The sequence below is a fragment of the Balearica regulorum genome, chromosome 1 (genome assembly GCF_011004875.1).
Source record: "Balearica regulorum gibbericeps isolate bBalReg1 chromosome 1, bBalReg1.pri, whole genome shotgun sequence".
Taxonomy (NCBI): Eukaryota; Metazoa; Chordata; class Aves; order Gruiformes; family Gruidae; genus Balearica; species Balearica regulorum.
This window is the reverse complement of record NC_046184.1, coordinates 68816420-68832972: the sequence shown is the minus strand read 5'-3', so window position 1 is coordinate 68832972 and position 16553 is coordinate 68816420. Positions and strand designations below refer to the sequence as shown.

At 40.3% G+C, this 16553-nt stretch overlaps 1 protein-coding gene across 7 annotated transcripts in view; it reads right to left on the bottom strand.

Annotated features, from left to right (window-relative positions):
• CACNA1C (calcium voltage-gated channel subunit alpha1 C) overlaps window positions 1-16553 on the bottom strand; it is a 487179-nt gene that overhangs the window by 202374 nt on the left and 268252 nt on the right. For all 7 annotated transcript variants that reach the window (XM_075756906.1, XM_075756869.1, XM_075756832.1 and 4 more), the window contains exon 4: window positions 1709-1848. In XM_075756906.1, the coding sequence (XP_075613021.1) occupies window positions 1709-1848 (140 nt within the window). The remainder of the gene's footprint in view (window positions 1-1708; window positions 1849-16553) is intronic.

Genomic DNA, 16553 nt, shown 5'->3' with positions numbered 1-16553 from the left:
AATGCTGCCCTCTGATTTTTGGAGCCTGGCTCTTTTGCATTGCAATGGAAAAAGAAGAGGTAGTACATCCTCTCTTTAAAAAGTCTCTTTCTCATAAAAATGCAAAGGGAACAATCATATTCACAAGACTTTTGTTCTCCAATCTTTCTTCAACTTAAGCAGCAATTCCCAGGCAGGTGAGCTATTTGAAGGCATTCAAAGGCAGAACCAACTAAGGAATTGGACATGAAAACCAGGGAGGGGTTGAGGGTTTTACAATTTCCAATTACAAATTTGCTGTGGGATCCTCTGGCTGCAGGTAGGAACGAAGGAGAAAGACAACTGGGCACTGCCATAAGGAGAAGCGTTATGCCCATGTGGAGGCAGAGAGGTCGAGGGACTAAGAATAGGTTCCAGCTTATCCTCCCTCCCACTCATGGGGAATCCTCCTTCCACTCACTTTTCCCCATGATAATGGAAAGCAGTAGGGATAGGGTAGCACACAGCAGTTTGCTGACATATTTTTCTGGGGTCACCACAAAAATAGTCAAGAAGCTAGATGGACTTTGATTTTGGGCAAAAATTATGAGGGGGTTTTGATGACTGAAAATGTCCCTTTTGACATTTTCCTTAGGAGGTGATGCAGGGTTTCCTTGGTGAGGAGGTAAAAAGACGGCAAGTTCTTGTGGGCGATTAAACTCTTTAACAATGAAGTGGTGGGAGGATGGGACAAATTACTCAAAGAAATACTTGTTATCTTTGTCTTCAGGGATAGTTTATCCTTCACCTCTTCCCTTCAACAACCACAATTCAACCCCCTTGCTTATCTCTTACTCTTAGGTAGAAAAAACAGAAGGTGTTTTATTTTGCTTTTATTCAAATAAATTGAATACCAAGCTTGAACAACAACAGAGAGGAATAAGGGGATTAGAAAGGTTGCAGTTCAAAGTACCAATTTGATCTACAATTGTAAAATTAGTCTTTTAAAAGGTTAAAACATTAAAAGGGTCAAAAATCCAAAGTGTTGAAATCTGTAGCAGAACAATGCAACTGAACTGAAGAACTTATTTTTGGTTTTAAGAAAACTTAGGATTTAAATTTTTCATCCATGTTTGAAAATGAGAAAAATCAGTAAAAGTTCACAAGATAGCAGAATTTATTTGTCATCCAACTCTGAACTTAAAGGATCTCATCTAGATATTCTTTCTAAATATTCATGCAGATTTACAAACAAAAGAATTTTCTTCCAGTTAAGCATATTCAGGCATTTTACTTTGTCCAACAGCCTTGCACTGCTTCGTCTTTTTATCCCTGTTCCCAAAGAGCAGTTTAGTTTCCATGTCTTCCAAACCATTAAAAGCCTTGGAAAAGGCTAAGCAGCAAGGGATACCAGACAGAAAACGTACATCAAATGATCATCAATTGTTAATATTCACTTCAAGATAAATCACTGCTACACACTGAAATTAGCATGAATCAAGTTATACCTGCAGAAGACCAGTGAGTTAACTGTATTTTTAGGTTACACAGTAAAACTTGGTAAAACACGGAATCTGTAGCGGGGCTAACACAGGAGGAACAAATGGTGGTTGTAGGAGGAACATGATGGACAGCAACCTCTAATGTCACCCATGCGTAATGTACCAAGCATTCACCCACCCTCATGCTCTCAAAGGTTGCCAGTATTCCCATGTGTGCAGCGCCTTCAAAGACAAAACGTTGTACTCACCCTACTACCACAATTATAAAATCTAGTAAATTCCAGCCATTGCGGAGGTAAGCGTTGGGGTGAAAGAGAAGTCCATATGCTATTACTTTTAAAAATGCTTCCACTGTAAAAATTATGAGAAAGAGATATTCCACTCGTTCCTGGGGAAGATAAGAGAACAAGAGAGACAACGGTTAGTGTGAGTGACAAACCACGGATAAGGATGTTTTCTTCCATCATAGTCCCCCCATGCAGCCTCCAACTCATTGACTTTCCACTTGGGTACATCTAACATGCCTGGCTTGCCAGAGGGCTTTTCTCCTCACGCTTGCATAGTCTGCAGCCAGTCTGACAGGACAGTGGCAGTAAACTTTGGTTAGGCTCTGAAATATGGTGCCCTTGCCTTGGCAGGGACTGACCACTGGACAGGCCTGTGCAAAGGAGGAGAGCAGAGGGTCAACAGGCATGTTCTAGTACTCAGCTCTCTACAGAGTACATCATCACCAAATATTGTCAGCCATCAGAATGAAATGCATCCAGTCCTTTCCCACCTCTGGAGAGGAAACGTTGCTGGATGCAACGTTGTGGAGAAATGGTGAGAAAAAAAAGAGAGGGGCCCACCTGAGACTAATGCATCAAACTGTGCCTTCTTTGGGATTCCCTTTTCTGTTGCTGGGGAATAGGTAGGCTGAATATTGGTGATAAATGATTTACAGATCAGCCTGACTAATGCTAGAGGCTTTTAGTCATTCCATCAGAAACGTACACATCCCCGTGAAATGCAGGCTGCAATTAAACACATCCAAACAAATTCACTTCCCGTGACAGTAGAGTCTGATTCAGGACAAGAAAAAGCAGGCTTTTGGAGTCAGTACGCAGGCTCACTGTTTCTCATCTTTTAGCCCCAGTGTGGAATAAGAATAACAGTATTGCAGAAATGGTAAGGACCTCCACCTAAGTAGGAGGGAAACTGCAGCATTAGATAATCACTACAAAAGTGCTGCATGGCAAGCTGAGTGGGGAAAAAAGTACGTGCAAACCAGATGACAGCAAAAGGAGACTAGGTCCCTGCAAGGTTAAACTACGAAATTATTAAAAGTTCACATTAAACAAATAAAAAGCTGAGATAAATATAAATTAAAACAGCCCAGGCATTCTTGTTCATATTTTACAGGGTACCCAGCAAGACAATCAGCTAGGTCACTACTTTATTTTTATTTTCAGCTCCAAACTGCATTTGTTCTGTTCTTCTGTCCAACTGAATGTATGTATGACACTTCCATATGACACAGCAATACAAAGTGTGCAAGATTACAAAAAAATTATTCTATCGTTTGACTCAGTTGCCCATTTGAACGTCTTCCATTCATCTCCATGTAATTACCAACAACTTGCTAGCAACCCGTTGATCAAAAAAAGGCAATTTCCAGTTCATCTGCGTATTTACATTAGCATGTTATTTTACATGACCGAGAAATGCCATCTGGCAGTAGCAGGCACAGGTTTGTGCTTTAAAATATTGTGATTTTCCTTCAGACAACACTTTCACAATGCCTGCAGTATTATTCCCCAGTGCTTAGTACAGGGAATACCTAAAAAAAAATAATAATTTTTTATATATATATATAATTCTGTAGTTATCTGATCCAGTCATAAAGCTCTTGAACGTGCCCACAGCACAGATTTTGTCCATCGTTGTCCCAGATGGAGACAGGTCAGCACACTAAGGATTTTCCTCCCCTTGAGGAAAAGAAGAACTCAGAGAAGGAAACAGCAGCATACGATACTAGTGACTACTATGTCCCCAGCTCTACAAATAGTAAGTGCATTATTTTATTTAGCACAGGAATTGGCATGTAAGTGCTAACAACCAAGAGTCCAGCCACGGGCTTTGCCACAGAAAAAAGCTCCATAATGGCTTCCGCATTCCTAGAAGGGACTAACCTGGCAGCACTTCTCTTTCCACTGCTGCTGACAACTGAATGGGTACTAATTGATGTACAAATCATAGTCAGACCCAAATAATCAAGCTCTATGCACACATTTGTAAACTAAGACGAGCTGTCATGAAACCTCTTAAAAAAAAACCCCAAAACAAAACAGAAAATGAATGTGTGATGGGAAGTCTATGCAGTGCCATTCAGGTTGCCCCGCACCTCTGTGCTGCCACATGTCTCTACCAGCATGGTGCAAGGCCAGACGCCATCCCGTGCAGATAGCCTGCGGCAGCTCTGCCTGGGAGGCGATGCCCTACCTCTGAAAGAACACGGTAAAGCCTGTGTAGAGGCTGGAGGAAGATGGAAACGGGCTCTGCGAGGGAAGAACCTGCCCTGAACTGAGGATGAGAGTAGGGAGCGTTGTGCCTGGGATGGACATGGCCTCACCAGGGATGAATGAACATCTTTTAGGATGGAAACAAAGATTTCTCTTGCTGCAACCCAGCCCATTAATGGATCTCACTCCCTGTTTCAGCCAAGGGCTTTCCACAGTTGTGGGCGAGCTTTTCCCTCCCACAAAAAGGGCCACAGTAGGTCTGAGAGCCTTTGAGGTTGCCCTGTGCACTCGATTCATCCAGCATCCCAATCTGTAAGCAGAGACATGGGCTCACACAGAAATGCTGTAGACCCTAAAAAACAGACTTCCCCCAAAACCTCTCTTGGCAGTCACAGCCGAGACCGATACCGAGGGATGTTGAGGAGCCTACCCTCCTGTTTAATAACTCCAGGTCCAGTTTGAAACAGACTAGCAGTAAAACTGAAGGAAAAGGCCTAAAGCTGAACTCGTGCCCAGTGATTTAACAGCAAACACTGTCCTTGACCTCTGGGCACCCTGGGACAAAGGCTGCTGCCAGCTCTGCCTGGCTTTGTGCTGCTTCTGTGGCCGCAGTGCTGTGCTATGCCAGCCTGTCCAGCCAGAGGAGCCTTTCCGCTCCATGAATTTTACTGAAATACCTGTACTAATGCAAAAGTCCAAGAAAGCAAATACTTGAGAAAATTCTGGAACATCTTTTTAAAGCATATTTATTACTGCAGACAGCAACCAGTTTTCAACAACTAACAGGTTCCATTTGATTGAGTTTAGGAGACTCATACTTTTTTGCCTCTGAAGAAGCCTATGAGGCTACAGACTCCTGTTTTGTTATGGTAATAATGCTGTTTGTTGAACCATGTTATTGAGGTAATAATATGCCAAAATATTACACACACATGCATATATATACACCTATACATAGATATATGCATATATACATATACAACCACAAGCTGTTTGAATAAATTCCTTACAATGCTCTGGTTAAGGTGGAAAGATCCATAAAAAATAAAATTCTATAAAAGCCTCTGAAATGAACCTAAGATACAGAATGCTGAGCAGAGGAGAGAGGTTTTATGATCCTCTGCACTTATATTAATGATTTCAGGATCTAAAACTGAAGGAAAAATACTGCTGAGATTGAACAGTGCAGCTACTCCAAGACCATTTCAGGAAGCTACTCCTGCTTAGACTCGAGAAGAATTTGGAAAGCCTAGTAATTAATTTGTGTTCCCTTTTCTCCTTATAGTATAAAACTCAAGAGCTTTTATGAACACAGCATAGCTCAGTAATGACGTAGTGTAACTGGGCTCCCAGGAACCTGGTTTGCTGTCCCAGTTCTGATGCCACCTTGCCTGGTGAACTCACAGATGTGACTCAACAACCCCTTACCTGAGGTTAGAAATGAGAGGAAGACCTGTTGCCCTTGGCAGCTACAGAATGGTTGATTTGCCTCTGCTAAATGAGCTTCTACGCTTCTGGCTGCTCATTTGAAGGTTTGATCTCACAGGTTAGGCAGACCAGGCCCCAGTGTTTCAAGCTCCCAAGGGACACAGCACTGCAAAAGTATCTCATAACTTCCACTCCTCTAAGGAGCCAATTTGGTGACATTTTAAAAGAAACCAAGCTAGTCAAATATTGCCATTTCTCTTTGAGAGAGCTCCCTGCTGACAGGGAGGGAGGGAGCTGCCCACTACCTTCATGGGAGGGAAAGGAGATAGCAATAGCACTGCCCCTTGAAACACAAATCCAAACCACAGCATCAAAGAGAGGGAACTTATTTTGGAGCCGTAAGAAAGAAGGAGCAGTATTTTTTTATTTATTTGTGTCTTAGAAATGGGAACCGTGCTGATGTGGCTGCGACACAAAGCATATTGCAGGTTGCAGAATTACAAAGCAGGAGCTTCCTGCTTGGGCAACAGTGATGGAAATGTTTCAAAAACCAGACATAAACCACAACAATACATGAGTGGAAGAAGGGGAAGGACAAAAGCTTTAGAAAACTGTTTGGAGCATACACAGAGGTTCTGGGGCTGGCTCTACCACGGTTTTGATTTTTTGAGTTTGTTTTGTTTTTTCATAGATATAGGACACGAGCATCAGCTACCCTAACAGATAGATTAGCCAGCACTAACATGGCCAAGAAACAAATTGTACATCATCATACTCTTAACGAAGAAACAAATGTTAACTCTCTATTAAGGCTCTAAAATATATTTCCAAAAGAGGATTACCGTATTAAGTATGAAACCCCTCTAATCCCATGTGCCTTCCGAAGACGTCATAGGTTTGTTTTTGTTTATAATTTTTAAACTGTACCTAATGACATCCTGGGTTCATAAAAGGAGTCTGAAAACAGGAAATCCAAGCAAATTACTGTAGGGTGTCATGAGGCTTTTCTCCTGTCAGGAGAGGAGTGAGTAGACCAGTAGCTCTTTCTGAGAAATGGTCCTCAGAATGATTCACTGTATCTTGATTCTAGCCCTCCAAACCCATCCACCCAGCAGCATTACTAGGTTATAACATTTTCTTCGCAAGAGTTACTCAAGGCTCAAATCACAATCAAGTCCTCACATCTCGTATACCCCAGTCTAAAGAGTTTACAGTCTAAAATTCAGTTACTAAAGGTTTTCTCAGACTTTGCTGTCTCTCTCTGCTTGCACTCTGCTCAGCTTGTTACAAACCACGTTTAAAAAACTAGAGCTTATATATTTGAAGTAATGTGCAGCAAACCCTGCACAGCTAAAACCTTTATGAAGCTGCCTGTTTGACCTTAGACCACATTACGTCAGTGTCTGCATTATTATTCCCTAGTGCTTCCTTAACATAAGAGAATACATTTCTTCAGTAATGCAAATACTCAGTAGTCCAAGGAAAACAGCAGTATTTTAAGGGCCTCTGTCATATAGGATGTTTTGGCATTAATTGCATAAATAGGCTCTGAAAGATACAAGTCAGCATGGAAGCACTCAGACTTTTTCCTAGTAGGGAAAACAATCTTTTCTGATGGGCAGTAAGGAGACTAAACTGCAGTGCTGGGAAAGACAGCCCAGAGACTTTATTTAAAAAAAAAAAAAGTTCCATGTTTTTGGATTACAAGTTATCATCACATCCAAGATACGGACATCCTAACTGTGTGAATATGCTGATCTGGAGGCTACCGTTAGCATTAATAAGTTTGACCTTGTTGAGGAAGAGCCACATGTGTGCACTTAAAGGATCAATTCAGTAAAGCAGATGTTAAGACAGGTTTGTTGACAATGAGTTACTTCTCAATGTATTCAGTTACTCAGGAGATGTTTTCAGCTAAGTTATGCATGAAAATAGTACACAACCACATGAGGGAATAAAACTTAAAGCAGAGAACATGTTTGGATTTTTTTTCTTTCTCCTTAATATTACTGCTATTGCAGAAACAAGTGGCCACATCCATTTATCTGATAAATGGAAAGGGAGGATAAGATAGCATACTGCTGAATATAACTTCATTTGATGTTACTGCTGGTCCTAAAACAGCATCTCTTCTCCCTGTTCCCCAAAAAGAATGTTCTTGAAAATTGAGCAAAAGAACACTATCTGATTTTACTCGACAAGGATAAAATAAGCCCAAAGAAGGAAATGGGTGACTAGCATTCAACTAAACATAACCCACCGTATTGGTAACCAAAAGTCAGAACAGCTTCTGAAAGGTTAGATTTCCAAAGACGGTCAGCATTGCCTTCAGTTCACTTCAACCAAAGACAGTATCTATACAACGTCAGACTTTACAACGAGTAGAGTTAAATTCGCATCAAGCACTGCAGAAATATCACATTTTAACTAACACCTGTAAATGGAAGATACTCTCACATGCAGCTACTTTAAAGGTGTCCAATGCTAGAAGAATAAACCACAGACAGAATTCTCACTAATCTAAAATAAGCAATTATAAAATGGGAATGTAGTGCAAGTCAGCCTTCGGTACTTTATGATAATTCATAACATGCCCATGATGCATTTAAACAACTTCCACTGAAATGAACAGAAGTGAGGACATTAATAGTTTTGAATTATTACAGACCTGATACACACGCCCTATATTCAACAGCTCCTTGGCAAATCAACAAATACTTCATGCATAGCACTCTTGCGAGATCTAGTCTAAGCTCCTTATTTTTCTGTCCTGTTTTCAGCTGAGATAGAGTTAATTTTCTTTCTAGTAGCTGGTATAGTGCTGTGGTTTGGATTTAGGATGAGAATAACGTTGATAACACACTGATGGTTTTAGTTGTTGGGAGGCAGTTCTAGTGTCTACACTTAAGTCAAGGACTTTTCAGCTTCCCAGGCCCTGCCAGGTGCACCAGAAGCTGGGAGAGCACAGCCAGGACAGCTGGCCCAGACTGGCCAAAGGGACATTCCCTGCCATAGAACGTCATGCTCCGCATGTAACCGGGGAAGCGAGCCGGGAGGTGGGATTGCTGCTCTGAAACAGACTGGGCATCTGGTTTGGGGTTTTTTTTTCCTGCATGCGGTGAGTAATCTCTCTCATGAGGAACCTCTCTCTTATAAGGAAAGTCTGAGAGAGCTGGGTCTGTTTAGTCTGCAGAAAAGAAAAATGGGGATCTTATCAATGCTTATAAATATCTAAAGGGTGGATGTCTGGAGGAAGGGTCCAGACTCTTCTCTATGGTGCCCAGTCACAGGACAAGGGGCAACGGGCAAAAAATGGGAACACAGGAAGTTCCAGCTGAACATGAGAAAAAACTTCTTTACTCTGAGGATGACCAAGCACTGGAACAGGCTGCCCAGAGAGGTTGTGGAGTCTCCTTCTCTAGAGATATTCATAACCCGCCTGGACACGATCCTGTGCAACCTGCTGTAGGTGAACCTGCTTTAGCAGGGGGGTTGGACTAGATGATCTCCAGAGGTCCCTTCCAACCCCTACCAATCTGCGAATTGCATTTGTGCATCACTTGTATTATTATTACTATTATTATTATTCTCTTCTTTTGTTATCCTATTAAACTATCTTTATCTCAACCCACAAAATTTTTTTCCATTCCCCTCCCCATCCCCTTGGGGAGGGCGGACGAGCAAGAGGCTGCATGGTGCTCAGTTATCAGCTGGGGTTAAACCACGACATTTTCTTACAGCACTTTGGCAAGGATCAGGTTGAATTTATTTATGCGTTCAGTGGAATTACATTTTGTGTCAGAGTCCAATTGTAATACAAAGCCAAAGTACAAGGGGGTCAATCCCCTGTGCTAGGTACCTTGTACAAACACACTTTCCCTTTCAGTGAGCCATATGCTCCTTATTCACTCAAACCAAAATACAGATGATGAATGCCATTAACTGGGTGTCCCTGCCCGCAGCAGGGGGGTTGGAACTAGATGATCTTTATGGTCCCTTCCAACCCAAACCATTCTATGATTCTATGATACTGTTCTGTTTTACCGTCATTTCACCTACAATTTTTAATAACATTAGGTGGAGAAACAGGCTCCAGCTATACAACATAATGTAATTATTGGGAATCCTATGTTTCAGAAGGGGTTGACATGCTGATATCATTTGGCCCACAATACAGGAGACATACTAGAGAAGATTTTGAGCTACTTGATTTAACTTTGAGGACAGCCCTGCTTTGAGTTGGAATCTGGACTAGACAACCCACATAAGTCCCTTTCAACCTATATTTTTCCTGAGACTCTATATGCATATTTTATCATTCTAACTGCACCTCTAGTCCTCATAATAATCTAACAAACTCCCTATTTCCTTTTGCTTCCCAGTGGGAAGCCTCATTCTTCACAATAGACATGGTCAAAGCATGCACCTTTCTAGATTCATAAAAAGGATTATGCTTCCATTCGGACTTCAAATTTGGACTCTGGTGCCGATTAGATAATGTCTAACCTATATAAGATTTTTCTTTACGGTCTTTGGCTAGTAGTAGCAGAAATGTCTGAGGTGTTGTTGCTCAAGATTTCTTCTTTTTTGGACTGAAACAGAAGAATAGGATCTTGCCTATATATGAATTAAATCCAAAGAATATATTCCTTATGAGCTCAATTTTTCTTTGGCATGACCAAAAATTAAAGCCATCCAAACAGGCCATGTACAAACATGTCACCCTGAATAGCTGTGAAGAGTCAAAGAATGTTGTATCCTAGTTTCTTTTGTTTTGGTCCACAACTCTGATTAAATTGAAATGAACTGTCACTTTATATTCTGATCAGACCAATAAGAGATTACCCTTCCAGGAGGAAGCAACATTAGGGAAAGCAGCATAAGGTTTATGACTCAGAAAGCCTCATTAGGATCTCTGGATAGAAATTAAAAGCTGGCTAGGTATTGCGTTGTTACTATGCCTAGAAATTAAATTCACCCCTAGAAGAAAGCTTTTACTAGTTTCCTCTATGTAGTTTCAGAGACAGTCCAGTGTCTTTATCCAAGGTTAACATAGCGATTTGAAACACCACAGTCAATTGTCCATCTACCAACTGCTGATTAAGGACAGGGTACCAGAAGCATCCATTTAAATCAGAGCAACCCCAGTATGACAGCTGTATCTAATAGATCATCACAAGGCATGTCATGTCTCATCCAACTCCCAAAACTACTCAAATAAGTTAGAAATTGGCTACTCACCGTGCTCAGGTGTTTGAACTCGATTGTGTATGCAATAAGTATACAAGTCTATCAGCCATAAAACATTTCAGTGCTCCATTTTATTAATAATTTTATTAATATTAAAAACCAGTCCCCTCTAGCATAACCTAATCTTTATATGCTCAAAACCCATGTTAGTATTAAATATTGAGCATTTTGTTGCCAGGCAGAATAGTAAATATATATATATACACCACTGTAGCAGGAATTATAAAAAAGTATCTAATTAAACATTGACTCATTGGGACAGTTTCTAAAAGGTCTTCTTTCCAGTGCATCACCTAAGCAGGATACACAAGCTTTTGGAAACAAGCTACATGACCTCAGCAATAACTATTTAATGATTTTATTGTTTTGCACCATGTATGGGCTGTTTCCTAAAGTCACAGGTCCGAAGTTCTTCTCATTGTATCGTTTTAATCTGATCATCATTTTACAGTCAGTGCTTTCAGTACATTAGTTTTCAAAGAGTCTCTAAACTTCTTACTGGTAGGAAAAAAGCTTAACAAAGGTGAATCCCAAGCGTCTGACTGCTGAAAAGAAGTAACCCTGTCCCCATGAGATTTATTAATTTCAAGTAAATCACATGATTTCAGGAGCTGATGATTTTTTAACTGCTTGGAATCAACATTATGACAACTATAGTTTGTCTGCCTTGTAAGCTTAGACTGCTGTCATACAGACAGGCACACTGAGGAACATTCATGTTTGTATTCAGACATCTTTTCTAACAGATCAACGAAAGTCGGGCCCCAAAATGAAGGACTGAATTTCCAACAGTACTCAACATGTGGGTAGTGAGTTCCTTTGGAAATATACCCATAACAAGACTTTCTGTGTGCCGAGGGTTTTTACAATCCCCTCATGGATAAGGGGTGTGGAGGAGTTGCATTCCATACCCTTAATTCAATGAAGCATCTTTTCTCTCAGAAAGCTTTTTTTCTTTTTCCTTTTTACAAATGATCTGATCCTACGAGGTTTTGAGTTATTCTAGTACATGCCAGGTTAGACTAAAATATAGTCAAAACAGGGAGAATTTGGCTACTAATTTTAACATGGAAACTATTGTCCTCTTACTAGGTAAGTCACTAATTGTCTACAGGCTGAATTCCCAATTTCTCTTCATCTTCTTTATAACTTCTCAGGTAAGACTAAAGATTTAGAAACCTTCCCTAAATTGCCTTGCAGAGGGAACCCCAATTTGAAGGGGGAACTACCACGTACTGAGCTGAGCTGACAGAATGACCAGCATTGCCTCTCTCATGCAAGCCCTTGACATAGGGCGTGTTTTTAGAAGAGACCAGAACTAGCAGGGCAAAGATGAGAACAGCCAAAGAAAGCAGTGTTTGGGCAGCTAGCATGGAATCAGATGTCAGCAAACACGGGCTCCTCAAGAAACCATAGACACATTCAACACAATTTAGACCCTCTGTGAATTACTCTCAACTACTGAGCTAAGAACTAGGGAGCCACAAGAGACCCCCTGCAGAAATCTGGCCCTGAATCTTTGTTTTAACAGGCCGCTGAGCACAGACTTTTCTCTGACTGACCACCCAGAAGAGCTCATCAAATCCCACTTTTGAAACATTTCTGTCAAATGCATTTTAATCCGATCACTCTTGTGCATTTTATGATGCTCTAATTTATGTTTTTAATCTACTACAATTCTTTTATAATTGTGCAGTGCAGTGACGCCTGACAGGGAATGCTTTATAAATAAATTGAATTTATGACTATTTATAACCTCACTCTCTTGAAATTTCTAAGCAAATAAATTGGTCCCACAGTTCAGTGTTCTAGGGTTGGGGTATCTTATTCACACAAACACACAATATACACGCATGCACGAGAGAGAGAGGGAGAGATGGAGTGTGTACATGTGTGTGACCTTTTCTTTCCATGAGTAACTTAAGGGCATATTTAACATTCTGTTCACACTGCTCATGGCAGACAGGAAAAACACAACTGAAGGGAATGAAAAATGAAAAGTCCTTGCCACTTCTCCATCTCACCCTCTATCTTTCCTTTTGTGGGGTAAACATTTTCAGGTTGGTTTTTTTTTTTTTTACTACCCCGAGTAGGTTTCTGTTCATTTGCTTGCTACTTGAACAGACAGGGCACATGAAATGAGGCAGCTATAAGGACCTTTGACAACCAGCACATAAAACTCATTTTATTTCCTTAATGGAAGTCTAATTGGTAATTAAAAACATGACTGTGACCTGTGCAGTACCCAGAGAATAGAAATGGACTTCATTTTAAACAGATAAAGCTCACAAGGCTGCAGCTCTGCAGAGTAGCAAGGTTTCCTCCAGGCAAGGAGAAGAGAAAGAAGTTCTATAGTTTTTAGAAGATTTTGCTAATTCAGGCTAACCAAAACACTCCAGACAACTAATATTCTTTACCTGTTCTTCTGTCCCTTGGTTGACTCCCACCAACCACTCTGCCAACCCTCACAATAGCGGCTGCTGATGTTGAAAAAGACCCAGGGACAAGAAGCTGAAAAATGGAATTTGGATTCTTGCCCTCCCCTGCCCCCTCCCATCCCAGTCAGACTGGGGCATGTTATTTTCATTTCTTGTAAGACAAGCATGCGGTTCATCCTCATATGTACGCATATTGCAGGGATAAAGGGGCAAACTAATAACATTGCCAAACACTCCACCACCTTCCATCCAGTTAGGCTGGGGCTAGGTGTTAAGTTGGTGTAACCTCAGCCTGCAGGACACTAGATCACCCCTTCACAAAGCCCACAGCAGCGCTGGGGTGGGTACAGAGTAATGCAAGGTCACGTCATAACAAAATATTTGGGTTTGCTTCAAGCAAGCCAAACACGTGGATCTGGGAACATTAAAACATTTCTGTTCAATAAAAAATGTTTAAACATAATGCTGTGTTTTTTCTGCACTGAAACTCTCTGAGAGTTTCTGAGAGGGGGAATATCATATATAGAATACTTGAAACTTGTCACTGTAATTTTCAACAAACCCAAGTTTCGAAATACTGAAATTTCCCAGACAACGCCTAGATTTCCACCAGCCTGACTGGCAAACAAGCAGGAGGGAAAATGGAAAGAAGAGAAACAGCTCTGAAATGGGTTAATGCATGCTAATGCATTTAATTCATTAAAAAAAAAAAGGAAGAAGGATTTCTAATGAAGTTCAGGCATTAATGACTGAACATTGCACCCACGCCACTTTTTGCAAGTGAAAAGTCTGTAAAGAACTATAGTGAGCTACTAATTTTCATGCCAGAGGAAAGAAGAGGCAGCCAATGTACCTGTGTTTTCTCTTACTATAAAACAAATATTAAAAAATTAAAATATTAAACCAATATTTATTCTCATGTAGATAAAATAAAAACTAAGAAAAATATTAGATTCTGGACTGTGAAAGGCCAGGAACGTTATTAATATCCTATAATGCTTTTTAATTAAACTCAGCTTGATTAGCTTCTGGCTAGTTTGCAAAAAGGCATACTCCTCCTCCATTCCTTGGCTTTGAGGGGGGCTTTATCTCCTGAAAGTATTGCAGGCTGCAGGATCCCTGTCTAAAGGGAAAATCAGGTTTCAGCTGACCTGTCTGAAAAAAGTCTAAATCCCACCCGCAACCAGAATTCTCTTTCATCAGTTAGAGTCAAATCCTTATGACGCCCATCGCTCGGGAGGTCACTCCCGGTGAAATGATCTCTAAGAACTCAGCCAGATTTCCTCTACGTCAGACAGACTACCGCTCGGGGCTGGCAAGCGTTTTGCCAAATGGACTTGGATTTCAAAGATTTTGTGTTCACTTGATGAAAATAAGATGTTACACACTTTGTGTTTTCACTTACTCTGCTCCCAAGGCTCCCTCTCTCTTCAATCACCCTCAGGCTCTAAGCAAACAGGATTCATATTGATCTGCCTAAAAATTATTTTTAATGTTATAGGCTGCTCTACTGGATGTCTTCCAAGTTTTTCATCCTGACTAGTTGTTCTGACTGATCTGTAACACACTAAACCTATCACTTTTGCCTTGCTGCTGGCCAAGTCCCAGCTCAGACCACAGAAATAAAAGACAGCCGATGCCTGTACTTGAACTTCAGCAGGGCATAAGCTTTTTCTTGTGCTCAGTACATACTCCTCATAGCCTTGCAGACTCTGCACAGTGTCATCCCATGACATTTTCTGGCTTTTTACCCCTCCATTCCCTCACTCTGCTTTCTGTACATTTTAGGTCATGCATAGTAAAGTGCAAAAGTGGCAGGAGCTGGACGAACTCCTGGATGATGTTTTAAGGCAATTACTCTCCTATCATGTTGTTATCTCCAAGTCAAACATGCAATGATTGCTGTGTTTAACTGAGGACTACCACATTAAATTCAGAAACATCAAACTACATATTTAATATTGCAAAAAATAATACCCTAGATGAATGGTATGGTATTGCAAGTAAAGCTTTTAAGATACATTTTACAATAAGCTTAGCCTCACTTTAAAAAACAAAGCAAGCATGTAAAAATACAGACTTTTGCAAATAATTTAAAAATTCCTTATGGAACAGATTTTAAACGAAGTCTGCATTTGGACATAATTTCCACCAAATTCTAGAAAGTCTGCATGAGCAAGAACTGAGTAAAAACTGAGTAAGTACAGTAACCTTCAGCCCAGTAATACCAGAAGTATTCTCCTGAAGTAACATTAAAACAAATTGCACAGACTTGAGGGATTTTAGTGTTTTCTTTTAATTGTCTACAAAGTGTGCTAAGGCATTGTTGTGCTAATGTTTGAGAACTCAATGGTGGAACTGATTAAAAGCTATAATTAAATGGAATAAGATGCTATTATTTACAGAACAGCAAAAAGGGTGTAAAAAGGAACAAACATAGAAATGGTGAAAAATAATGTAGATATTACACTTTCATTCTGTTTTGACTATTTTTGGTACCATTAGTAACACATAGATGGAAAGAGAACAAGTTTCACAGGTAATAAGCATCACTCAGTCCACCGTTTCTTCTGATCCCTTGAAAGACTGCAAGAACAAACACAGCAACGTAAATTTTTTTCCATAGAATATTTTACGGACAGAAAATGGCTTTGTGGTTAGATTTTTGCAAACACTTTTATGTGTTGCTGAAATCTTCCCATTTTAGTTAATCGGTCTAAACTGAAATTTTCCAAATTTATTTTTTTTCTCTCAAAATCATTCCGTCCTTAGAGGATCCCTCAGGATTCAGAAAGATGTAGAAAAAACATTAGTAAGATAGCATATCATAAGGACTTGTCTCAAGCCCCTGAGCGTGACTCCACAAGCTGCTTTCCACAACTTATCTTCCAGCCACGTCTGTCACTTGCATGTCCTCTATTCCACTCTCCTATGCTGTCTCACTCTGCTTTATTTCAAACTCAATTTGTTTTCACAAGGAGATGGAACAAAATAAGAAAGGAGGACTATGAATCCACTCGCCTGTGGCAAAGGCCATAAAATAAAATAATTAAGAGAAATTTTTAAATTTTAATTAACTTCCTTTCTGCAATCATTCCCTTCATGAAAAGTTCAATTACCAAGAACTGATGCCATTAGATTCACTGTACTATATTATGTTTAGTTGGGCTGTTACACAGAAAAAAGGAAATGACAATGAAATCTCTTGGATAACTTGCCAGATGTGAAACTAGTAGGGCTAAATTATCCCACAAGTCTTCTAGAGCTGACTGAAAGGATGAGATTGCTAGGGATAAGTTTGTCTCATCACCTTAGTGCTTTAGATCATCAGAAAAGGCTCCAGGGGTTGTAGTCAATCACAGACTGAATATGACTCAATGTCATGCTATTGCAAAACAAAAAAAGCAAACAACATGCTGGGATGCGTAAACAAACGTACAAACCACAAGACACAAGAAAAAATCCTCCTGCTATAC